Genomic DNA, 26972 nt, shown 5'->3' on the forward strand with positions numbered 1-26972 from the left:
GTTCTGCGATTTTCGCCCAGTGACAATGAAGGAACAGTGATATATGTTCAAATGAGCACGGCATCTGACTTGGAGGGGAAATTGGAATTGATAGTATTCCCATGCACCTGCTGACCTTCTGGGTGGTGGAGGTTGCAGGTTCAAGAGGTGCTGCCAAGGAAGCCTCGGCAACTTGCTGCAGTGTATCACTTGACAATACTTTAGAATTTGAGTAAGTACAACAAAAATTTCAAACATTTTGGGCAAGAGTAGATTTCACTATGAGAATCCCTTTGTTTCTATGTTATATGAGAATAAATGACAAGAACACAGGGGAGAAAATGATAGCATGGAGAAGGCGGCATCATGGAAGGTGTCAGCATCTGACACATCTAACCATTCCAGTAGGTGCTCTAATCTTGGAAGTCTAAGTTGACTTTCACAGAGGCAATATTAGAATGCCAATTCACCTAAGATAACTGGCTAGTTATAGAGTCATACAGCACAACAGACCCTTCGGCCCGTTGTGTCTGTGCCGGCCACCAAGCACCATCTATTCTAATCCCATTTTCCAGCACTTGGCCTGTAGCCTCGTATGCTATAGCGTTTCAAGTGCTTATCTAAATACTTGTTAAATGTTGTGAGGGTTCCTGCCTCTATCACCACCATGTCCTTTCAGACATCTTTGGATGGCCTAACTCACAGCTTTCCATTTACTGTGCATCACGGTATTAAGGTGGTTATACATGCTCTGTTCAGACAACTTCTTAAATAGACTCTGCCAAGCAAAGAGCAAAAGCAGTTAACTTATACAAAATAGGAGTTCCCCATGTACATGATGCTGCTTATAACTTCATGAAGAACCATGCGAGAGCCCAATTATCAACAGGAAGGGACTCCATTCCATTAATGTTACCAATCACATCATTTTGCATGTGAATGTGTGGTACCTTGGAAACCGCCATGATTCATTTATACTTTGGCAAATTAATGAGGTTGGCATCATTAAGCCAGATCACTGTTTTGGATTGCTTGTTTTGAGAGAATGGATATTCCTTTCAGCTCTGGCTGATGACTTTTTTTCCCCCCTGACATTCAAATTCAGCAGTGGAGAACAAGTACAGTCAGGGTCTTGCAACCAGTCCAATTACAACACAGAATATAATTAGAAGTCCTGTCACATGTGCCTCAATAGGTTCATACAGCCTGATGAGGTTTTCAATGGTCGAATGCATGTTGCACAACTATGCCATTTAGAAAAGGTTAGTGTTTCCACTTGAGGGAAAGGACGGCGAGGGCACAGAAGGAACAGGTCCTCCATCAATTGTTAATCCAGTGTTTGCGTAGAATAGAAATGAACTTTTCAGGGAAAAGCAATTGCCTGGAGCTTTTTTTATGGTACTATTAATGGTATTTAACTAGAATTCAATGGAAGCAGTCCTAGCTCCCATCTCGGCCGTAGTTAGTGTCTTTCGGTCCTCTTCCTGCACCCTTGCAGATCTTTCCCGGACTGCATTGCATTGTGACCTCACAAACTTCTTTTGATATGTTACAAATGTGAATAGTGGGTTTTGTACTCCATGTTAACCACTATCTATAGCACATTCATGGTAATGGTCCAATGGCTGTACAAGTTCTGTGCTCCTGGTTCATTTTCCATTTGAAGACCAAGCGTCTAAAATCTAGATTCATCTCAAGGCAAACAGTTCTTGTCTCTTCAGACTCTGACGACTCCTTGTCTTCCACTCCCAGTCATCCTGCTCACTGATGCTTTGTGGATTACTGTGATATGCCCTCAGATTCATTACGAATACCCTCCTCACTGGGTGTATCTGGGCTCCTGTTTGAGTTCCTAAAGTGCCATGACAGCGAAGGTAAGACGGAGAGGCAAGGAGCAATACTTTAGAAGAGGCGGCGGTGCAAGACTGCAATCCCAACCATGGTTTACAGTCTTGGTGAGAATGATCTGGAAGATGTGAATGGAAATAGATGTGAGGATGGTTAATGCTAATCATGCAGCAAACATGCAGGTGAATGGAGATCTAAATGTTTGAAATTGCTCACCTTGAAAGTAAAGGACTTTAACTTCTCACTGAACTGACAATTACTATCATTACCAGCCTGTGCCTGCCAGCTTGACTCATTTCATCATTTCCTTTCTTCTATATGTCACGAAGTAACTGCAGAGTTTTGTCCTCATGGAGCAGTCAGAGCTCTTGGATTAACATTTCTTTCCCCATGGCTACTTGTTGGCTCTGGTTATGAATCAGCTTTTCTTTTGCAAAGAGAGGAGAGAATGTAAGATTTATAACCTTACTTATAATTTGTTCTTGGACCAGACAATAAGAATTCAGACAAGGAGACACCTACTGTACTGATGTCAGGATGATTTATTAAGACTAAAAGCAATACTTAACAAATCTAAGGCAGTTGATATCCTAGTCCAGCTGGCCTTTACTTGCCACTGGCTCTAATGGCATAGACAGCTCGTGACGTCGCTTGTCTTGTCCTCCCTTTGTCATCTTCAAATCTGTGCACCGTACATCTCCAGGTCTGTTCCCTTATTCTTCGTAGCCAGTGGCTCCTCCTGTACATTGACTGGTTAGTTCATACAAAATTGCTTTTCAACTTGTCCTGCCATTTCGTTTGCCAGTACTTCCGTTTGTACAGTAATCATGATCACATGCACAAAACAATGTGTACAAACAGTCCATTAGAACCTTGAGGTCCATTAAATCATACATTTCCGGCGAGACTTATCTTGCTTTCCTGTTACATTTTGTTCACAACTTGTTACATAGATTTCAATATCTGTTCTTTTCTTTCCCTTTATCTCTTTGTTATTAGTCTGCATCACAATGTAATTCTGGTTGACTCAAACTGTATTGGCAGCATTTGTTTCAGTAAGGTACACAGCTAAAATTAACTCTTCATTTACCAAAAGCTTATACAAAACATATATATATTAAAGTACATAAAATTCATAATACAAATGATATAAAAAGCCAGTAAAAATGACAGAATCCACATTCCTTACAAGAGTAATAAAAGTGCCTCCCTGCCACTACATCTAATTTCACCTAATGGTGTCTCCGTCCATCCCTTGGTGATAATCTTTCCAAGTGTCAATGCAAGCACAAGTTCAGCCAGGCAGAGGAGGGTGGTGATGGATGTGGACTGTTGGGCCTCTGTTCAAGGAAAAAGCGGAGAACTCTCACTGTCTTGGTGGGTGATGGAGGTATGGAGGGATTGGACATCCATGGTGAAAAGGAGACAATTGGAAACTGTTAAAGCGACAGGGGACATTAGAAGAGTCATGGATGTATGTGGGAAGGGACTGGACAAGAGAAGTAAAAATAAAGTCGAGATAGGAAGAAATCAGTTCATTGGGGCATGAGGCACAGTGGTTAGCACCGCAGCCTCACAGCTCCAGCGACCCGGGTTCAGTTCTGGGTACTGCCTGTGCAGAGTTTGCAAGTTCTCCCTGTGACCGCGTGGGTTTCCGCCGGGTGCTCTGGTTTCCTCCCACAGCCAAAGACTTGCAGGTTGATAGGTAAATTGGCCATTGTAAATTGCCCCTAGTATAGGTAGGTGGTGGGGATGTGGTAGGGAATATGGGATTAATGTAGGATTAGTATAAATGGGTGGTTGTTGGTCGGCACAGACTCGGTGGGCCAAAGGGCCTGTTTCAGTGCTGTATGTCTAAATAAAATATAAATAAAAATGAGTCTATGACTCTATGAGAACATTCGCCTTTAATTTGGGCATTACACTGGCACTGTGAGGGTGAATATGGGGATGAGTCATTCTCCTCATACTGTTTCAAGGTGCTCACGGGTATCCATGCCTTTATTTACCTTGGCTAACCTCATGAAGGTCATTAAATCTTTTTCTGCAGTGCATGGTGTGGTGGAAATTGCACTGACCACCTGAGCCACCTCTCTCAATCATGATTCTCCTGTATGACTTTGCTGGAATGCTGTACAATCAGTCTCTCCTTACCTTTATCTCAACCAAAAGTACATCAATGGAAGCATGCAATAATCTAGAGGTTCCCACCACTGTAGATTCTTTTTTTTTCTTTTCTTTTGGGCCTCCTTATCTCGAGAGACAATGGATACGCGCCTGGAGGTGGTCAGTGGTTTGTGAAGCAGCGCCTGGAGTGGCTATAAAGGCCAATTCTGGAGTGACAGGCTCTTCCACAGGTGCTGCAGAGAAATTTGTTTGTTGGGGCTGTTGCACAGTTGGCTCTCCCCTTGCGCCTCTGTCTTTTTTCCTGCCAACTACTAAGTCTCTTCGACTCGCCACAATTTAGCCCTGTCTTTATGGCTGCCCGCCAGCTCTGGCGAATGCTGGCAACTGACTCCCATGACTTGTGATCAATGTCACACGATTTCATGTCGCGTTTGCAGACGTCTTTATAACGGAGACATGGACGGCCGGTGGGTCTGATACCAGTGGCGAGCTCGCTGTACAATGTGTCTTTGGGGATCCTGCCATCTTCCATGCGGCTCACATGGCCAAGCCATCTCAAGCGCCGCTGACTCAGTAGTGTGTATAAGCTGGGGGTGTTGGCCGCTTCAAGGACTTCTGTGTTGGAGATATAGTCCTGCCACCTGATGCCAAGTATTCTCCGAAGGCAGCGAAGATGGAATGAATTGAGACGTCGCTCTTGGCTGGCATACGTTGTCCAGGCCTCGCTGCCGTGGAGCAAGGTACTGAGGACACAGGCCTGATACACTCGGACTTTTGTGTTCCGTGTCAGTGCGCCATTTTCCCACACTCTCTTGGCCAGTCTGAACATAGCAGTGGAAGCCTTACCCATGCGCTTGTTGATTTCTGCATCTAGAGACAGGTTACTGGTGATAGTTGAGCCTAGGTAGGTGAACTCTTGAACCACTTCCAGAGCGTGGTCGCCAATATTGATGGATGGAGCATTTCTGACATCCTGCCCCATGATGTTCGTTTTCTTGAGGCTGATGGTTAGGCCAAATTCATTGCAGGCAGACGCAAACCTGTCGATGAGACTCTGCAGGCATTCTTCAGTGTGAGATGTTAAAGCAGCATCGTCAGCAAAGAGGAGTTCTCTGATGAGGACTTTCCGTACTTTGGACTTCGCTCTTAGACGGGCAAGGTTGAACAACCTGCCCCCTGATCTTGTGTGGAGGAAAATTCCTTCTTCAGAGGACTTGAACGCATGTGAAAGCAGCAGGGAGAAGAAAATCCCAAAAAGTGTGGGTGCGAGAACACAGCCCTGTTTCACACCACTCAGGATAGGAAAGGGCTCTGATGAGGAGCCACCATGTTGAATTGTGCCTTTCATATTGTCATGGAATGAGGTGATGATACTTAGTAGCTTTGGTGGACATCCGATCTTTTCTAGTAGTCTGAGGTTCCCACCACTGTAGAAGCATCTAGTATTTGCCTCCCCTGCTATTTCAACTTACGTGTTCCCCAAATTCCAGCACTCCTGGCCCTTTAAAAAACCTGGAGCCATTTAAATGATATCGTTGCACTGCAATGTCTTTTCTCCCAACCAGTCAGGAGCAGGAAAATTATTAAAAACCCATTCTCTGGAACATGAGATGCTCCTCCGGCAGAGTCATGTGGACAAGCAGAAATCGAAACTCAGGCACAGTATGATTATCTGAGCAACTGCCCAGCACAAGTCACCTCCTTTTCGTAGAGAGGAACAAGAAAAACAAAGGGGGAAAAACAGTTAAGACATATACATTGGTGTGATCCACTATTTAATTTTCCTAAAGTCGTTGGCATAATATTAAAACTACTTTCCAGCTGCATTTGCCAAAGTCTACACCTAACAACTAAATAAGATATTTAGGGTCTGTACCGTGATCGTTCCTTTTCCAGCTGGTCTTCTATTTCGCAGCACAAGAGGTCTGGTCAGTTTTCTGCTGGAGACAATCTGTAAAAACAACTCAAAATGTAGATGCTGAGTTTCCAACAGAAATAATTACCATAGGCCTAAATACAGAAATCAGTGGATAGAAATGCTAATTTTCCTCACACTTAAACCTGAACATAATAGATAGGTTACTGTGCATTATTTAATAGTATAGCCTAAAGAGCAGTATGCTTCTTCAACTCTGATGCCATTTCTTCACCTGTGGCATTGTTGGGACCAAAGCAGAACATACAACAATAAACGGCAGCAAACAAGCAACAAAAAAAAATTGACAAGGTACTGAAATTTTAATTGTGTTTTTTAAATTTCAAAAACCAATTGTACAAGTAGGACATCACACTACTAATTCAGAAATTATTAACTGGCTGTAGACATCATGAACTGTCACTGCATAATGCATTATTCATCAAAAATTTCATGTTCAAATTTAGAGTCAGAGTTACACAGCACAGAAAAAAAGCCCTTCAGCCCAACGCGTCTGCACAGACCATCAAGCACCCTCCAATCTAATCCCATTTTCCTGCACTTGGACCGTAACCTTGTATGCTACAGCATTTCAAGTGCTCATCAAGATACTTCTTAAATGTTGTAAGGGTTCCTGCCTTTACCACCCCTTCAGGCAGTGTGTTCCAAATTCCTACCATTCTTTGGATGAAAACATTTTTCCTCAAATCCCCTCTAAACCTCCTGCTCCTTGTCTTAAATCTATGCCCCTGGTCATTGACCCCACTGCTAAAGAAAAAAGTTTCTTCCTATCTATCCTATCGATGCCCCTCATAATTTTGTATACCTCAATCAGATCCCCCCCCTCAGCCTTCTCTGCTCGAAGGAAAACAATCCCAGGCTATTCAGTCTACCTTCGTATTTGAAATGCTCCAGCCCAGATAACATCCTGGTGAATCTCCTCTACACCCTCTCCAGTGCAATCACATCCTTCCTATAATGTGGTGACCAGAACTGTACACAGTACTCCAGCTGTGGCCTAACTAGCGTTTTATACAGCTCCATCATAACCTCCCTGCTCTTATATTCTATGCCTTGGCTAATAAAAGCAAGTATCCCATATGCCTTTCTAACCACCTTATCTACCCGTGCTGCTGCCTTCAGTGAACTATGGACAAGTACACCAAGTTCCCTCTGACCCTCTGTACTTCCTAGGATCCTACCATCCATTGTATATTCCCTTGCCTTGTTAGTCCTCCCAAAGTGCATCACCTCACACTTCTCAGGATTAAATTCCATCTGCCACTGCTCCGCCCATCTTACCAGCCCATCTATATTGTCCTGTAACCTAAGGCTTTCCTTCTCACGATTTACGACACCACCAATTTTCGTGTCATCTGCAAACTTACTGATCATACCTCCTTTATTCAAGTCTAAATCATTAATGTACACTATGAACAGTAAGGGTCACAGCACCGATCCCTACCACTCTTCACAGGCCTCCATTCGCAAAAACAACCCTCTGCTATCACCATCTGCCTCCTGCCACTAAGCCAATTTTGGATCCAATTTGCCAAATTGCCTTGGATCTCATGGGCTCTTACCTTCTTGACCAATCTCCCATGTGGGACCTTATCAAAAGCCTTACTGAAGTCCATGTAGACTACATCAACCACTTTACCCTAATCTACACATCTAGTCACCTCCTTAAAAAATTCAATCAGGTTTGTTAGATACAATCTCCCCCTGACAAAGCCACGTTGACTATCCCTGCCTCTCGAAGTGGAGATTAATCCTGTCTCTCAGAATTTTTTCCAATAGTTAGTGAAATAATAGAACATTACTCTCATATCAATATTAAAAATCTTACATCTACATGCACCAAGTTAATTTTTCTGTTATAGATCTCCATGTCCATACTTATAGTGAAAACTGCCTATGTAAACTTGTGTGTTGTAACTTTACTATTCCCCCATTGAAAGCACTGCAGTGCCACTATAAGCAGGAAACAATCTTTCCAGCGTGACCAGTTTACATAGGCAGTTTCCATTATAAACGTAGACATAGGATTTATAAGGGAAAAATTAAAGTTAAGATTTTAAAATGTTGTCTGAAGTGCATCTGAACATTTTGAACCAATTGTCCCCATCGTCTAACCCCACTTAGTTTTGACTCTAGTGTGTAATGAGACAGGAAATCAACTAGTCAAAAAAAAAAAGTTGACAATTGTAAAAGACCAACACTGCAATAAGCACAGTAAAAAAAAATTTTCATGTCCACACTTGAAACTGTAAGGACCCAGATTTAGCGATAAGAATGACAGCAAAACTGCCCGGGTTCGCCATTGTTACTCCCCTGAAACTGACAGCAACTTCGGAATACGCAGAATAACGTGGAAATCCAGAAGTTATTGTCATTGATTCTACGCTTCTCTAGAGTGTGCACTGTTGAGGACCCCAGACTTCAATCGTGGAAATCAATGAAACTGATGAGAACTTCCACGCTGTTCGTCGAGCTATAAAAACCATTTAAAAATTGCACTTTGTTAAAATGAGATGTAACTGCATTTTTAAAGGTGTACTAACTTCATAATTACTGCTAAACACACTCTGCCCCTAAAATGCTAATTTTATATTTGTAGAATGTCAAATTTCTTCATTATGCAAAGAAATTCTACATATTTTTTCTTTTTTTTAAATTTTGGATACTTTAGCTTCCATCTTAATCCATAATCATTTATTGCATTATCATAAAATTTAAATTAATTTAACTTCTTGGTCTGTGAAAATATTTCAAAGTGTTCGGCTGTTACTCTGCTTGCTGACATCACTACTGCTGGACACCTGAAGATCCCACTGATTTGGCGCAAGATTGAAATTGCCTTTGGGAAAGATGAAATCTGTGCCAGAGGTCACCAGATCTTTGAGGGCAGCTTTCTTTGAGGTCAGCAGCAAGTGCTGCTGCTTCACGGCTGACCGCAAACTTTAGGCCAAACTTGTGCATATTCTTGTGTTTACAAAAGGTTAGCTCTCTTCAAGTTTTTGTTCTTCTCATAAAACAAATTTATTTCTGATTGTAACAGAGAGATTTGTAAATTGTTTACCAAATTCAGCATTAGAGAAATGTCCCCATAGTATTACTCAGTGGCAAAATAAATAATAAAAGCTTTTATTTGTATTTACCTGTCCCAGAGTACATTCAAGTTCTCCCAGGAAATCATCATCACTCAAATCAATGGTTTTATTGTCAATATCGTAAACTCCAAACTTCAATTTCTGAACCTGCTCAAAGTAGTAATCGATCAGGAACTTCTTCGCAAATTTTGGAGCCAGACAGTTACTAACTCTCTCTGTGCGATCAATCTACAAAAATAAAAATCCTGAGTTAAATCCACTGTGAAATGAACCAACAAGTCTAGATCATGCTAATACTGCATTCTAAACCCAAAATGCACTGTTAACCAGTCACAAAGCAGGAAACACCCAGCTCTATTTACATTGTTTTGTAGTCACGGTTTCAAATTTCTTCAAACATGAACTACTGATTTGCAGCTGGCCTATTTATATGCAGGAATCTAATTAGGCCACTAGAAAAATAAACTTCAGTGAAATTATACCTATGCTGAGCTAAGGTCTGGGAGGGCACTTATTCCAATATAAAGTTGAAGGCAAGAGAGCTTAATTCTGCAACGGGGTGCCTAAAATGGAAAATATTCACAGAATTATACGAGTTTACAACACAAAAGGAGGCCATCTGGCTCATCACATCTGTGTCAGCTCTTTACGAAAGAATTCTAAAATTAAGTCCACTGCTTCGTACCTTCATTCACTTTAACTGTTTTCCGACTTTTCCCTTAAAAGATGCAATGGTCTTTGCCTCAACTACTTCTCGTGACAAAGTATTCTATGCTCCAACTCTTGAGCAAAGAAATTTCTTCTAATCATGCTCTTCAAGACAATGTTAAATTGAATAGTCCCCAACCAAAGGGAAGTAATCTTTCCCTATTCATCCTCTCAAAACCCTTCATAATGTTGAAAGCCTCCTTTGAATGTCCTCTTAACTTTTATGCATGACTGGAAATAGACCTAGCACCTCAAGTCTCTCCTCAAGTTTAGATTCCCATCCCTGGCATCATCCTAGTAAATTTACAATATGGCTTTAACATCTTTTGTACAATGAGACGCTCAAAACTACGAATTTATACCTTCGCTTGTGCACTCTATGCTTCTATTAATAAAACAAAAAATCCTACAGGCCTTGTTATACACTCAGGAAATTATTGTGCAATTTTCAACTGGTAATATTAAAACCACTGAAGTGAAATGGATCAACAAGAATAGACCATGCCAACAGTGCACTGTAAACCCAAAACTTGATCACAAAATTCAACAAATTCTAAGTAAATATTGAACCATAAAAGCATTTCTGATTCAGTTTCCCCTCTATTTTCTTTCCAGATACAGATGGTTTGAAAAGCAGTATTTATATGCTCATAAACCAGGGCCAGAAATAACATCAACAAAAATGTCACTGAAAAATAACACTATAAACTGGTATGATAGGTCTCACTGGCATAAAAGATGCACCTAAAACTCCTATGGCAAGTCAAAGATAAAAAAAAAAATCAATCATTCAGTGGTCCACTTCTTGTAAATCCAAATCATGAAAGACCTAAGTGAAGCAGCTTATGCATCAGATTTTACAGCACCATTCCAGTATGTATAAGTGTCAGGACTCCTGCAGACTTTTACTATCAATTTCTATCATATTCCGTCAAAGTAAGTGACATTCAAGGTCGGTTTTACCGAAATAAAACGTAAGAACTTTGTTAGTGGTGCCCATTATGTAAACAGCCTTACTGGAGACTAACTGGCCTGAAGAACATTGGATAGCAAAGTTTGAAAATAATACTCATATTCCACAAGAAAGGAAGGAAAAGAGGGTATAATAATTGAAGACAGTTCAGTAAAACAAACTGGAAAATATTCTTCCACAGCTGAATGGAGGAAAAATAAAAAGCACCATTGCTGCAAGCTTTTTCTTTCATGGATGCAAAATTGCATTACACGTCTGAAAAAAATTACTTACCTCAACCCACTGATTTCCACTGACATTCATTAGTAGCGCACACAGTGGATCTGATTTGGAAGTAACATCCTTATCCAGTAAGTTCTCACAGCAGACACTCAGCTCAATTTTACTCACACAATCTGCCATCTGCTGACCTGAAAAATAAACAGAGCAAAACTACACTTAGAAGATGCAGCCAATTGCACTTGACTAAACCATTACATTCTCGCCTTCCTTTCTTTATAGGTCCAACTCTCGCAGCCAAACTTTCTAGCATTTTACTTTAACCATGTGCCCAAGAATCATTTGCCTAGGATGCCCAATTTCCAACCAATGCATGATGAAAAGTCATCGACCTCAATTGTTAACTGTATTTCTCTCTCTACAGATACTACCTGGCCTGCTGAGTATTTTAAGTATTTTCCCTTTTTACTACTTGAAAATATTTCATTGATAAGTTCATGATTTTCTGCATTTTAGTCTGTACAGCATTATGAAAAATGGCAAATGAGCCAATTATTTAAATACAAACAGAAAGGAAATCAACACCATGGTAAGGCTCCAGAAGGTAACGAAGCCAAATGAGAAAACGCTGTATTAGCAGCTTACTCATCTCGTATTGAATCACAAGTACTTACAGTGAAAATTGAAAAACTTTAAAAGATAAAACCACACGCATTGTAAAGCACTGTAGCAATTATTACGATTGAGAAAAAATAACCATTTTCCCTCCAATTACAGGAATGCATTTGAATGTTAAATAATTATTTCTGCAATGATGATCAACTGCCAATATTTTATTACAGTAACTCTTGCAGAAGAGGCAGGAAAAGAAAGCACGCCACTTCCAGCCAAATTCTATCATAAAATGTATAGTACATATTAATTGATTGATTGAAGCTATTCTTTAAAGCCACCTTTTTAATTTCAAAAAAAATTACTGACTGTGCCTCTCCAAAAACTCTATTTTATTCCATTCAGATTTTCCCCTGCTACAAGAAAAATAAGAGGCTATGCTGGCACTATTTAAATAATCAAGGAACTATTTTGTGATGTGATCAGTTTGGCCTTCCTTGCAATTTCAAAGTTATTGCAGATTAGTAGAAACATCAAAAATAATTAAGTGCATGCTTTTGACATCTGACTGAATATTACTTTGCTGATTGTTTATGGGCCTTAAGGTATAGATAAGCCTCATGCATCTGCACACACACACACAATCACATGATTCAGTGCATTCAGCTGCATTGCAATACCCATTTCCACAACAGAATCTTCACTAGTAGAGAAATTTATACAATATTTGTACATTAATCAAGCGTCAGTCGAGTAGAATAGTAACCTATTGGTCCTTGTTTTTAAAGAATTAATAAGGAAGTAACAATTAAAGCATTATTATACACTGACTTTTCTGGGTGGTGGGGTTGTATTTCTATTTAAATGCTCCACTGCATCTTTGTCCATAAAGAGTTCACGTTGGTGATCTGCTCCCTGGTCCTTTCCAAAGCTGTTGAAAACAGTCACTAGGGGGCAGACAACTTGATGTTTGCCCAGGGCAATGACTTTGAAAAGAAATATTTCTAACATCTAACCTAACTCTTTGTCTATATACTTCAGACATGAGCTTGAGTTCTGCCATCATACAGGCCTTAGTTCTGTCATTTCTTTCCATCTCAAATAACCTAGCTAGATAGAAACTAATCCCTTCAACATTTTAGAACCTTAGTCTACCTTTTCTAAACTTATATTTTGTTAATGAAATAGGCTCAGTAAGTTGCAACTATCTGCTAACGAAGAGCCCCATAACAGAGTATTTTGGTCTTCCTCTTCTGCGCCAAGGCCCTTGTGGGAACCAAAACTGGACACAGTTTTGCACAAGCTTAGTATGTTTAGTTTTATATTGTACCAATCTAGTTATACAACCTGAAACCTTATTTGTCATCCCAACAGCCTTGTCACATTGTTTGCGATCCTTCAATGATTTAGCAGCTATAATCCCAGGTCCATTTCCTGCAATATTCTCAAAATTCCTGCAGTTTTGCAGATCCAAATGCATAACACCAAGGAGGCAGTAGCGTAGTGGTAATGTCACTGGACTAGTAATCCAGAGTCCTTGGCTAATACTCTGGGACACAAATTCAAATCCCACCACGGCAGATGGAGAAATTTGAATTCAATTAATAAATCTGGAGTCAAAAGCTAGTCTAATGGTGACCATGAAACCATTGTCGATTGTTGTAAAAACCCATCTGGTTCACTAATGTCCTTTAGGGTAGGAAATCTGCCATCCTTATCTGGTCTGGCCGACGTGTGACTCCAGACCCACAGCAATGTGGTTGATCTTAGCGGCCTAGCAAGCCGTTTAGTTGTCAACGACAACTGCCAGCGATGCCCACATCCCATACTAGAATTTTAAAAACACCACTTATCAACATTGAAAGTTATCTGTTGCAATGGGCACATTTCTAAGCAGCTTGTAATTTTTCCATTTGATCTAAATTCCCAATCGTTGCCATTTGCAAATGTATGAATGGTTCTATTAATGCTCACTTATTTATGAAAATGACAGACATCTACACTCTCAATATGAAGCCCTGTGGTAATTCACTGGCCCATACAGATCCCCTTCCGTATACGACGATCTTCTGCCTGCAAGATTGAAATTAATTTCTTCTCGGGTTACATGTCTGATGACCATCGCCACTTGGTGAAATCTTACCCAACAGCCTTCGATGTGGCATTTTATCAAAGACTTTCTGGAAATCAAGCTCTGCAGCATCTACTAGAGAGCTATCATCCACTAATTTGTTCCCTTCCTCAAAGAACTCATTGCTGCAGGAGTTCCTGAAGGCAGTGCCCTGGAAACAACCATCTTCAGTTGCTTTTGCAATTGCCTCCCTCCATAAGATAGAAGTTGGAATATTTGCTAAAGATTTGCTAAATATTTGGGGCGGCATAGTGGCGCAGTGGTTAGCATTGCAGCCTCACAGCTCCAGTGACCCGGGTTCAATTCTGGGTACTGCCTGTGTGGAGTTTGCAAGTTCTCCCTGTGTCTGCGTGGGTTTCCTCCCACATGCTAAAGACTTGCAGGTTGATAGGTAAATTGGCCATTAGCAATTGCCCCTAGTATAGGTAGGTGGTAGGGAAATATAGGGACAGGTGGGGATGTGGTAGGAATATGGGATTAGTGTAGGATTAATATAAAATGGGTGGTTGATGGTCGGCACAGACTCGGTGGGCCGAAGGGCCTGTTTCAGTGCTGTATCTCTAAACTAAACTAAGACTTCAGTTCCATTCCCAACTTCTCCGATACTAAAGCAGTCCGTACCTGCATGCTGCAAAGCCTGGGCAACATTCAGGCAAGTAACATTCCCAACACACGTTTCAGGCAATGAACATCTCCAACAAGCAAAAACCCAGCCACCTCCCCATGACATTCAATGAGATATCGAATCGCTCACCATCCCTGACCTGGGGGTCATCACAAACTGGAAGCTTAACTGGCCCAGCCACTTAAAGTCCAACTTAATCAGCAATGTTATTCTCACACTGGGAGCCTTCAATTGAAAATCGTTGGAATTCCACTGCGGAGGTCCAATAAAAAGCAGCAGGAAGTATCGCTAAAAAGAGATTTCGTAATACTATGACAACAGACACACACAACACTTGATTCTTGAGGTCTAGCTGCTCCTCGGACGACGCTGCAAGACGTTACACGGATCATTCGAAAACAAATCACATCAGAAAATGAATGTAGAACTACCCGAGAAGTAGCCACACCTCTTAATCCTCTCAATGAAACTGGCTATGGCGCTCCCCTATGAAGGGAAAATATAACAAAGAAATAGCAACAAACGCCTTGTTATATATCATTCCTTAGCATGACTACTGAAAGGTAAAGTATTCCCACTGTGAATCGCAACGACAAGCACTTAATTTACCAGCTCGCGCCCAAACTCTGCTCCGGCTGACACAAGGTTCGATCTGACGGCGCATGCGCCAGTTTGCTAGCTGCGAGGCGGAGCGAGATCGAAGGCTGCATGCATAGTCTGTCATAGTATTACGTCATTGTTGTTTACCAGTCTAGCAAGTGTATTTGTGCATCCACAGCAAGGAAAAGGCCTTTTTAAACTCGGTGTTGAGAAAAGACCGATTTTTTAAAAAACATGAAATGCTGGAGAGGCACAGCAGATCCCTCAATATCAGAAAATAGACTACCAAATTGTAAGAGTATGATATATTCAATGGGCATTTTATCCTGAGAGGTAAAGGGAGCAGTGCCTCATTTTCACCACTATTCCTGTACCACTGATGGGATACTGCACCTGGATGTATAATTTATATAACTTCATTCTGCAAACTAATAACGTTTACCAAACTTTTTTCATGGAGATGCAAGGCCGATTGCAGTCCCTTTTTGTCTTTATCCAGAAAGTACAAGAACAGGCGCATTTAAAAATTAGTGGAACTCGGAAGGAAAATAGAGAAATGTAATTTCATAATATTTTTTCCCATTGTATTTTATGTCTGGTATTCTAAATGTCTTTTATACATTTTCTCCGTTTCTCTTTTTCTGTAAAAAAAAAGACGGCCCTTGAAAATATTTTTTTTCTGGAAGGTTCCAAATTTCATATTTGTTTTCTCCCCTCACACTGATTTGCACTGTAAAGGATCATACTAGAGTGAAGAATTCTCAGAGCCTTCTCCACCTACTAACCTACCCAGTTACAGCATACATGCAAACCACACCAGCAACTGTCAGTATTTATATTATAATAAGTCTGCCTTACTCTCTTCTGATAGTGTTTTTCAATTCTAGAATATGTCGAACCAGCAGTTGTATGCAGTGTTTCTGCATTATGCATAGTTTTGCTCCATAGGCCCATGTGTTATTCCGCACGATAGAGGGGCACACGCATTGGATATAAAACAAAGACAGTTGAAAACAGAAAATAGTCTATGGGTAAATTTTAGAATTTCTTTGTAGCGTTTCTATGTTGTATTTCTTTTGTGTTGGAGATCTTTTTTCCAGTGCTCAGTTACTCAGCTATTGAGAGTTGAAGATGGCAGTTTTATGAAAATGGAATTTCAGCCAACCAAGTGTGATAACAATTTCAATACAAAAAATACTGTGGATGCTAGACATCAAGAGATAAAGATCTGATGAAAGGTCATGGACCTGAAACATTAACTCTGTTTCATTTTCCACAGATGCTGCCGGACCTGCTGAGTATTTCCAGATTTTCTGTGAGATAAAAACATCTATGCGTTGCACAGTGTGTAAAGTGTAATGCTGGAAGTAGGTTGGAAAAGTATGTGCTAGATGTGACATTTGTATATATTTTAGTGGTATTGATCACCACGTTTTCTGATGCACTGCTTTATAATGGGAGGATCATAATAGCATAAATTATTATGCTGCTAGGTGGATCATTTCTGGTTACCAAAGCCCAAGGGAGACATTCAAGCCCTGCAGGCAGTTCAAACAAGAGCCACAAGCTGATTATTAGCATCAGAGTACTGAAGGGTATGAAAGATTGGAGCAGTTTTTTTTCATCCTTAACCCTCCTTTAAAACTTATTTTTTAAACTTTTAATCCCATTTTTAACACTCCCTTGAAACCCATTATCACACCCACTTTTTATGCCCCTCGGCAAAATCTTTTTACACCCATTTTTAGCCTCTTTTAAACCCCCACTTTTAAAGCTACTTTGAAAACACTTTTTATACCCACTTTTCACCCCTTTTTTATAGCCCCTTTTCATACCCACTTTTTAAACATTTTTTAACCCAACAGATATTGGGACTGGTTCTGGGGAAGGTGGGTCCTATACAGGCCAGACTTTTTGCACATCAATACAGCAGGTACCAAAGTCCTTGCAAGACAGTTTTGCTAGTGCTGTTGGGGAGGGTTTAAACTAACTTGGCAGGGAGATGGGATCCAGAATGTAGCAATAGCAAGGAGAAACAAGGTACGCTAAAATAAAAACAAAATACTGCGGATGCTGGAAATCTGAAATAAAAACAAGAAATGCTGGAACCACTCAGCAGGTCTGGCAGCATCTATGAAAAGAGAAGCAGAGTTAACGTTTTGGGTCAGTGACCCTTCATCGGAACATCGGAGTTCCGATGAAGGGTCACTGACCCGAAACGTTAACTCTGCTTCTCTTTTCACAGATGCTGCCAGAACTGCTGAGTGGTTCCAGCATTTCTTGTTTTTATTTCAGAAACAAGGTACACAATGGATTCGGAGAGACAAATAGCACTAGGGTAAGAAATAGTAAGGTATTAGGTGGGGTCAGAGTAAGAGGGAATGCAATAAGATCTAAATTAGGTTTACTGTGCATGTAGGTAAGCACATGGAGCATGGTAAATAAGCTAGGTGAGCTGTAGGCGCAAATAACCACATGGGAGTATGATGTCATGACAATAACAGAGACCTGGCTCAAAAAAGGGCAGGACTGTATCCTAAATATTCCTGGATACAAGTTGTTCAGGAAAGATAGGGAAGGAAAGAAAGGAGGAGTGGTGGCAGTATTGATTAAGTAGAATATTGGAGTGCTGGAGAGAGAGGATGTCCGACAGGGGTCAAGAACAGAAACTACATGGTTAGAGCTAAGTGACAATAGAAGTACTGTTACTCTACTGGGTGTATTCTATAGGCCACCAACTAGGGGCAAAGATATAGGGAAGCAAATGTGCAGGGAAATTACCGTGCAGTGCTAATGGGGGACTTTATCGTAATATAGACTGGGCGAGTAATACTGTAAAGGGCAGAGAGGGGCAGGAGTTTTTGAAGTGTGTTCAGGGGAATTTTCTTGATCTGTTTCCAGACAATGAGGAAGGAGGCATTGCTAGATCTGCTTCTGGGGATTGAAGTTGGTCAAGTGGATAAAGTGTCAATAGGGGAAAATTTAGGGAACAGTGATCATAATATTATAGGGTTTTGGTTAGCTATGGAAAAGGACCAGGAGCAATCAAGAATAAAAATAATTAATTGGAGGAAGGTCACTTTCAGTGGGGTGAGAATAGATCTGGCCCAGGTAAAGTGGAATTAAAGATTGGCAGGCAAACTGTAATGGAACAATGGGCTGTCTTTAAAGAGGAGATAATTTGGGTACAGTCATCATACATTCCTGCCAGGGGGAATGGCAGGCAAAGCCAAAGCTCCCTGAATGACAAAAGAGATAGGGAGTAAGATGAAGCAGAAAAAGGGTGTGTATGGCAGAGGTCAGGTTGATAATACAAGTAAGAACCAGGCTGAATGTAGAAAGTTCAGAGGGGAAGTGAAAAAAGAAATGAGAGAGGCAAAGAGAAAGTATAGGAACAGACTGGCAGCTAACATAAAAGGGAATACAAAAGTCTTCTATAAGCGTATAAATAGTAAAAAGGTAGAAAGAGGAGGGGTGGGGTTGATTAGAGACTAAGGGGGGAATTTTATGCTCTCCCACAGCAACTTTGCAGGTGGGGAGAGCATAAAATTGAGTGAGATGGTGGCGGAGGGGACCCCACCACCTTCCCACCTACACCCCAATTAAGGCCGTCCAGGGGCCTTCCCGCCCTGCTGCCTATTGAGGCCCTTACGTGGGATATTAATGACCAATTAAGGGCCTCATCCCACCACCACCGGTATTAACCCTGCAGCGGTTGGGCCTGTCGCCGCAGGGGAAGCACGCCAAGCAAACCTGTGCGAGTTTCTTGCCTGCTCTGGGGGTGGGGTTGGGGAGGGTCCCTCATTAAAAGGCACTTAGTGCCTGATCGAGGGACTCGGCATCGGGAAGGGAGGGCCCGCTGAGAGCCACATCTCTGGCCTTGCTGCCGACCCGCTACATCACCCCCACCCCACAAAACCCCTCCACCTGACCCACCTGTGGTCTGGGTCCAGTGCCTCTGGTGAGTCTTGTACCGCAGAAGCCACCACCTCTGCGGTGGCGCTGCTCAATTAAAGAGCTGCCGGCCTCTGATTGGCCAGCAGCTCTCAGCAAGCGGGACTTCTGTTGCCAGGGTCCTTAATCCAGGAAAGGCCCACCACTGTTCACTTAAGTGCATAATTGGCACATAATACAGTGAGCCTTTCCTCAGAGGAGGCGACATGCAGCTCTCGCCAGTGCTTTAGCCGGTGGCTGAGACCCCCATCGCCCAGATAATATCCTGGCCCAAAAGGGGGATATACACATGGAGGGAGAGGGCATGGGCTGAAGTACTAAATAAGTACTTTTCATTTGTCTTTACCAAGGAAGATGATGCTGCCAAAGTCATAGGGCTGATTTTAATAAGCTCCTTGGGATGGAAACGGAGGCGTGCGGGCCCATAGAAATGAGAAGGCGGTGGGGTGGAGTACTCAACCCGTTCCAAATTTATTCCGGGGCGGGAAGGCCAATTGAGGCCCTTGAGTGGCCTACTAATGGCTACTTAGGGGTCTCTTCCCACATCCACCTCAATTTAATGGAGGACAGAAGGGATGCCGATGCGCGGAGATGCTCCCAGGTAACACCTTGTGGCTGCCTAGCAGGGTCAGGTGCCTCCCTCCTTTGGGAACAATCTAGGGCCCCACCAATGGTGATGGTCGCCTCCCCCCCCAGGGAAGCCCCACCCCCCACGCTCACTGATACACCCTCCCACCCCATCGCCGGGGTCTGCCTGAAGGGCCCCGGCAACCCTGACCCTCATCCATTTGCTTCTCCCGGGGTCTCTGGACTCCTCCTCTGCAGGCCGGCAGCTCTGAAGCCTCTGGATGGCGTCCCCGACAGCAGGCAGTTAATTGGCTACCCAACGTAAATAGCATCAGAGGGCTGAGGCAGGGTCCCCCCGCCTTACTGTCCATCACAGTCATTGGAATAAAATGTGTCCCATAGTGAAAAAGTGATTGAGACACTGGAATGGCTAAAATTGATAAAGAGAAGTTTTTAGAAAGATGGCGAGACTTAAAGTTGATAAATCACCAGAACTGGCTGGGATGCATTTAAGGATACTGAGGGAAGTAAGGGAGAAAACTGCAGAGGTACTGGCCATAATCTTCCAATCCAATACAGGGGTAGTGCCAAAGGACTGGAGAATAGCAAATGTTACACCTTTGTTCAAAAACGGCTGTCAGGATAAGCCCATCATCTGCAGGCCAGTCAGTTTAACCTCGGTGATGGGAAAACTATTAGAAACAAAGGTCTGGGACAAAATTCACAGTCACTTGGACAAATATGGATTAATTAAGGAAAGGCAGCATGGATTTATTAAAGGCAAATTGAATTTAACTAAAATGGTTTGAGTTTTTTGATAAGGTAACAGATAGGGTTGATGAGGGTAGCAATAAAAACAAGAAATGCTGGAACTACTCAGCAGGTCTGGCAGCATCTGTGGAGAGAGAAGCAGAGTTAACGTTTCAGGTCAGTGACCCTTCTTCAGAACTCCGACCTGAAACGTTAACTCTGCTTCTCTCTCTACAGATGCTGCCAGACCTGCTGAGTATTTCCAGCATTTCTTGTTTTTATTTCAAATTTCCAGCATCCGCAGTATTTTGTTTTTATTTTGATGAGGGTAGTGCAGTTGATGTGGTGTACATGGACTTCAAAAAGGCATTTGATAAATGGTCACATCATGGGCTTGCTAGAAAATTGGAAGCCCCTGGAATAAGAGGGACAGTGGCAGCATGGATACAATTTTGGATAAGTAACAGGAAAACAGAGAGTAAATGTGAATGGTTTTTTGGTCTGGAGGAAGGTTTAGGGTGGAGTTCCCCCGGGATTGGTACTAGGACCACTGCTTTTCTTGATATATATTAAAGACCGAGACTTGGGTGTACAAGGCACAATTTCAAAATTTGTGGATGACACAAAACTTCGAGGTATTGTAAACTATAGGAAGATAGAGGAAGATAGTGATAAACTCCGAAAGGACATAGACAGGCTGGTAGAATTGGCAGACACATGGCAGATAAAATCTAATGCAGAGAAGTGTGAAGTGATACATTTTGGTAGGAAGAACGGGAAAGGCAATATAAAATAAAGGGTACAATCTAAAGGTGGGTGTAGGAACAGAGAGACCTGGGGTATATGTGCACAAATTGTTGAAGGTGACAGGGCAAGTTGAGAAAGTTGTTAAAAAGGTATGCGGGAACTTGAGTTTTATAGAGGTATATATAAGTACAAAAGCAAGGACATTACGATGAACCTTTATAAAACACTGATTTGGCCTCACCTGAAGTATTGTGTCCAATTTTGGTACCACACTTTAGGAAGGATCTGAAGGCTTTAGAGAGGGTGCAGAAAAGATTTGCGAGAATGTTTCCAGGGATGAGGGACTTCAGTTACGTGGATCGATTGGAGAAGCTAGGGTTGTTCTCCTTAGAAGAGAGAAGGTTGAGAAGAGATTTGATAAGGGTTGTTCTCCTTAGAGGAGAGAAGGTTGAGAAGAGATTTGATAAGGGTTGTTCTCCTTAGAGGAGAGAAGGCTGAGAGGAGATTTGATAGAGGTGTTCAAAATCATAAAGGAGCTAGACAAAGTAGATAGAGAGAAACTCTTCCCATTGGCAGAAGGATTGAGAACCAAAGGACACTGATTTAAGGTGACTGGCAAAAGAATCAATGATGACATGAGGAAAATATTTTTTGTGCAGTGAGTGATTAAGATCTGGAATGCAATGCCTGAAAGTGTGGTGGAGGCAGATTCAGTCATGACTTTCAAAAGGGAATTGGAGAAGAACCTGATGAGAAAAAATTTGCAGTGCTACGGGGAAAGGACTGGGGAGTGGGACTAGGTGATTTGCCCTCGCAGAGTTGGCACAGACATGAAAGGCTGAATGGCTTCCTTTTGTGCTGTAACCATTCTATGATTCTATAAAAAGAAATAGCTGAGAGGTAATTGTACAGAGGTATGGAAGGTGATGAGCTATTGAAAAAGGTAGTCACAGATACTGTTCCAAACTAAATTATGACTGCCAGACAAGGGGACAAAAACTTATTTAGGATTGTCACCAGGAACAATTTCTTCACACAATGATCAACACATGCAATGGACTTCCAGTTAGAGTAGTGAAGGTGAAAACTGAAATAATTTAAGAAATTTAAATATGCCATATCGGCTTCTTGATCCATGTTTATCTTGTATCCTGCATTCATTTATAACCACAATGTCCAATTATTGTTAAATACAGGCAGGGCAAGGTCAACTACCTCCTATTCTGTTTCCTCCCTGATAATCACTTTTAATCCAATTTAGTATCATCGCCATAATTCCATACCCCTTAATCTTCTCCAAAAGGTTCCTGTATGGTACCTTGTCAAAGATCTTTTGAAAGTTAATATTTCCCATATCCACATCATTTCCCCATCCACCATATGTCAGTTTCTTAATGAACTAAATCAGGTTATTTGTTCTTTTATTGTATAAGAAAGAAGAAACATGGGGAGACATCAGGCCAGCCAGTACAGATTTCTAACATGCTGTTTGTACTTGACCACCCTTATACAATTCTTTGAAAAAAATAATGATGAAGGAAATGAATTGGATGTAACTCTTTATGACTTTTATAAAGCATGTGGCAAGGTATTACATAGCTTAATGTAAAGAACAAAGAACAGTACAGCACAAGAGCAGGCCATTCGGCCCTCCAAGCCTGCGCCAATCTTGATGCCTGCCTAAACTAACACCTTCTGCACTTCCGGGGCCCATATCCCTCTATTCCCTTCCTATTCATGTATTTGTCAAGATGTCTGTTAAACGTCACTATCGTATCTGCTTCCACCACCTCCCGTGGCAGCAAGTTCCTGGCACTCACTACCCTGTGTGTCAAAAACTTGCCTCGCACATCCCCTCTAAACTTTGCCCCTCGCACCTTAAACCTATGTCCCCTAGTAACTGACTCTTCCACCCTAAGAAAAAGCTTCTGACTATCCACTCTGTCCATGCCGCTCATAACTTTGTAATGATTATAAAGATTATAGTGTATGAAATTGAGGGGAATGTAGCCACATGGATAGAAAGATAGTTGGAGGGCAGAAACCAAAAGATACGAGTAAAGATAAGTGGGGTGGGTGGACTAAATTGGATAGCCCCTGAAAACAGGCCTGAGGATCATGATTCGCAATTGCATTGCATTGCATTGCAAGCAGCACAGCAACTTCATGGCGCTTGCTCTCTTGAATGATCTCTGCACCTAGCCATCTCTAACCATACTGTCGGTTGGCTGGACAGATCAGTAGGGGGCCTAGCACCACTTAAAGCTAGCCTATACTGCTTAAAGTTAGCCTGCACCTCTTCAAGGGGAGATGCATTGTGGTTGGAGCAGGTGCTGAGAGTCATAGTTGTGAATCTGACCTGGGAAAGAGTGACGAATTGCACAACAGGGATGCCAGGATTTCAGATGCTGCAATGGAGGCCTTGACGGAGGAAGTAGAAAGGACAGGAGATGTCTTTTATCTGCAGGGGGAAAGAAGGCCTTCAGACACATTGTCAAAAGGCTGTGGGTGCAGATAGCCATGGAGGTCATAGAGTCATACAGCACTGAAACAGGCCCTTTGGCCTACCGAGTCTGTGCCAACCAACAACCACCCATTTATACTAATCCTACATTAATCCCATATTCCCTACCACATCCCCACCATTCTCCTACCACATCCCCACCAACTACCTACACTAGGGGCAATTTACAATGGCCAATCTACCTACCAACCTGCAAGTCTTTGGCGGAAACCGGAGCACCCGGTGATAACCCATGCAGTCACAGGGTGAACTTGCAAGGCAAGTACCTAGATACCTAGTACCTACTGCATGATAACCCATGCAGTCACAGGCAGTACCTAGAACCGAAACCAGGTCGCTGGAACTGTGAGGCTGTGGTGCTAACCACTGCGCCACTGTGCCGCCCCAAAGCCCTGAGGACCTGGATGCAGTGCTGCAAGATGTTCAATGATCTCACACAAGTGGTCGTCAGAAAATGCATCTTCAGGTGCCATATCCTACCAACTGCACAAGTCACATCAGCTACTGCTCAAATCACCAAATCCCCATCACCCATCTACCAACAATCTCTATCAATCAGGCCACATTTCTAGCATTCATATGTTTCACATCACCTTCACACACTTTGCAATACTGCAAGACACATGCCCACATCTCATGGGTTGCACACACTGCCAGCTATTCAATCATGAGATTGCACAATACTGATATGCTGCCCTGTCTATTGCAGGACAAGGTGGTGCAGAACCGCAGATAGCAGGAGCTAACTGGAGAGGGACAGGCATGCCTGCATCTTCTAACACCATGGAGTGCCGGCCACTATTTTGTTGGCCATGGCCTGTGGTGGGGCTGAAACCATCAAAGATGACAATATCCTCATACCTAATCCTCCTCATAAACCACTTCCTCCTCATCTCACAATCTCTTTTGATTTATAATCTGCACTTCTTGCCTTCTCCCCCTCCTGTTCCTTCGATTCTATTTTCACTAAACTGCTGATCACCTAACTTATGCGTCTGGTCCCGATGTTGGTCATTATTATAAACAGTTCTCTCTCTTCAGGTGTTGTCCCTCTCTCCTTTAAATCTGCCATCATCCCCTTCTCAAAACAACCCTTGCAAACTGCCGTCCCATCTCCAACCCCCTCCTTTCCTTTTCAAAGTCCTTGAATGTGTTGTCACCTTCCAAATCCATTCCCATCTTTCCCAGAACTCCATATTTGATTCCCTCCAATCAGGTGTCCGCCAAGCCATTGTACCAAAACAGCTCTTATCAAAGTCACAAATAACATCCTATGTGGCTGTGACAAAGGTAAACTTTCCCTCCTCATCCTTCTCAACCTGTCTGCAGCCTTTGACACAGTTGAGCACACCATCCTCCTTCAACACTTCTCCACTGTCGCTCAACTGGGTGGGACTGCTCTCACCTGGTTCAATCCTTATCTATCTAATCATAGCTAGAGAATCACTTGTAATGGTTTCACTTCCTGCTCCCACACCATTATCTCTGGTGCCCCCCAAGGATCTATCCTTGACTCCTTCCTATTTCTCATCTACATGCTGCCCCTTATCAACATCATCCAAAAACAAAGCAAGAGTTTTCACATGTATGCTGACGACACTCAGCTCTACCTCATCACCACTTCTCTTGATTCCTCCGCTGTTGCTAAATTATCAGCCTGCTTATCTGACATCCAGTACTGGATGAGCAAACATTTCCTCCAACTAAATATTCAAAAGACTGAAGCCATTGTTTACAGTACCCATTTCAAACTCCATTCCCTAGCTACTGACTCTATCCCTCTCCCTGGCAACAGTCTGTGATTAAGCCAGTCTGTTTGCAACCTTGGTGTCTCATTTGATCCCAAGATGAACTTCCAATCTCATATTTGTGCCATCTGTGTAATGAGAGAAGAATAATTGACAGTCTAGTGGTGCGAGACCCCTTGGGGATGAGTGACCATAATATGATAGAATTCATCAAGTTGGAGAGTGACGTAGTTGATTCTGAGACTAGGGTCCTGAATCTTAGTAAAGGAAACTACAAAGGTATGAGGCGCGAGTTGGCTATGACAGATTGGGAAACGTTACTTAAAGGGATGATGGTGGATAGGCAATGGCAAACATTTAAAGAGCGCATGGATAAACTGCAACAATTGTTTATCCCTGTCGGGCGCAAAAGTAAAACGGGGAAGGTAGCCAAACCATGGTTTACAAGGGAAATTAGAGATAGCATTAGATCCAAGGAAGAGGCATATAAATCTGCCAGAAAAAACAACAGACCTGAGGATTGCGGGCAGTTTAGAATTCAGCAAAGGAGGACCAAGGGATTGATTAAGAAGGGGAAAATAGAGTACGAGGGCAAGCTTGCGAGGAACATAAAAACTGACTGTAAAAGTTTCTATGGGTATGTAAAGAGAAAAAGATTGGTGAGGACAAATGTAGGTCCCTTACAGTCAGAAACATGGGAATTTATTATGGGGAACAAAGAAATGGCTGACCAACTAAATGCATACGTTGGTTCTGTCTACACAAGGGAGGACACAAATATCATACCAGAAATGTTGGGAAATACAGAGCTTAGTGAGAGAGAGAAACTGAAGGAAATCAGTATTAGTAGAGAAATGGTGTTAGAGAAATTGATGGGATTGAAGGCCGATAAATCCCCAGGGCCTGATGGTATGCATCCCAGAGTACTTAAGGAAGTGGCCCTAGAAATAATTGATGCATTGGTGGTCATCTTCCAAGATTTGATAGACTCTGGAACAGTTCCTACAGATTGAAGGGTAGCTAATGTAACCCCACTATTTAAAAAGGGAGGTAGAGAGAAAGCAGGGAATTATAGACCAGTCAGCCTGATGTCGGTAGTGGGGAATATTCTAGAGTCCATTGTCAAAGATTTTATAGCAGAGCACTTAGAGAACAGTGGTCGAATCGGGCAGAGTCAGCATGGATTTACGAAAGGGAAATCATGCTTGACAAATCTACGAGAATTCTTCGAGGATGTAACTAGTAGAGTTGATGAGGGGGACCCAGTGGATGTGGTTTATTTGGACTTTCAGAAGGCTTGAGACAAAGTCCCACATAAGAGATTAGCATGTAAAATTAAAGCGCATGGAATTGGGGGTAGTGTATTGCGATGGATGGGAAATTGGTTGGCAGACAGGAAACAAAGAGTAGGGATAAATGGGTCTTCTTCCGAATGGCAGGCAGTGACTAGTGGGGTACCGCAGGGATCGGTGCTAGGACCCCAGCTATTCACAATATATATTAATGATTTTGATGAGGGAACTAAATGTAATATCTCCAAATTTGCAGATGACACAAAACTGGGTGGGAGGGTGAGTTGTGAGAAGGATGAAGAGAGGCTTCAGGGTGATTTGGACAAGTTGAGTTAGTGGGCTAATGCATGGCAGATGCAGTATAATGTGAATAAATGTGAGGTTGTCCACTTTGGTAGCAAAAACAGGAAGGCAGATTATTATCTGAACGGCTATAAACTGAGAGGGGGGAATATGCAACGAGACCGGTGTGTTCTCGTACACCAGTCACTGAAGGTAAGCATGCAGGTCCAACAGGTGGTAAAAAAGGCAAATGGTATG

At 42.2% G+C, this 26972-nt stretch overlaps 1 protein-coding gene across 3 annotated transcripts in view; it reads right to left on the reverse strand.

The window, feature by feature from the left end:
- The window catches only part of LOC137369915 (copine-3-like), a 63601-nt gene extending 48675 nt beyond the window's left edge, over positions 1–14926 (reverse strand). The window contains exons 1-4 of one of the 3 annotated variants that reach the window (XM_068031642.1): positions 14860–14926; positions 10937–11073; positions 9031–9210; positions 5831–5905 (exon numbers count right to left, since the gene is read on the reverse strand). In XM_068031642.1, coding sequence (XP_067887743.1) covers positions 5831–5905; positions 9031–9210; positions 10937–11073; positions 14860–14914 — 447 coding nt within the window. In that variant the 5' untranslated portion in view covers positions 14915–14926. Of the gene's footprint in view, positions 1–5830; positions 5906–9030; positions 9211–10936; positions 11074–14379; positions 14628–14859 lie in introns of those variants that run through there. The other 2 variants (XM_068031644.1, XM_068031643.1) reach the window with 2 other exon arrangements.
- Positions 14927–26972: the final 12046 nt, after the last annotated feature.

The sequence above is a fragment of the Heterodontus francisci genome, chromosome 5 (genome assembly GCF_036365525.1).
Source record: "Heterodontus francisci isolate sHetFra1 chromosome 5, sHetFra1.hap1, whole genome shotgun sequence".
Classification (NCBI taxonomy): Eukaryota; Metazoa; Chordata; class Chondrichthyes; order Heterodontiformes; family Heterodontidae; genus Heterodontus; species Heterodontus francisci.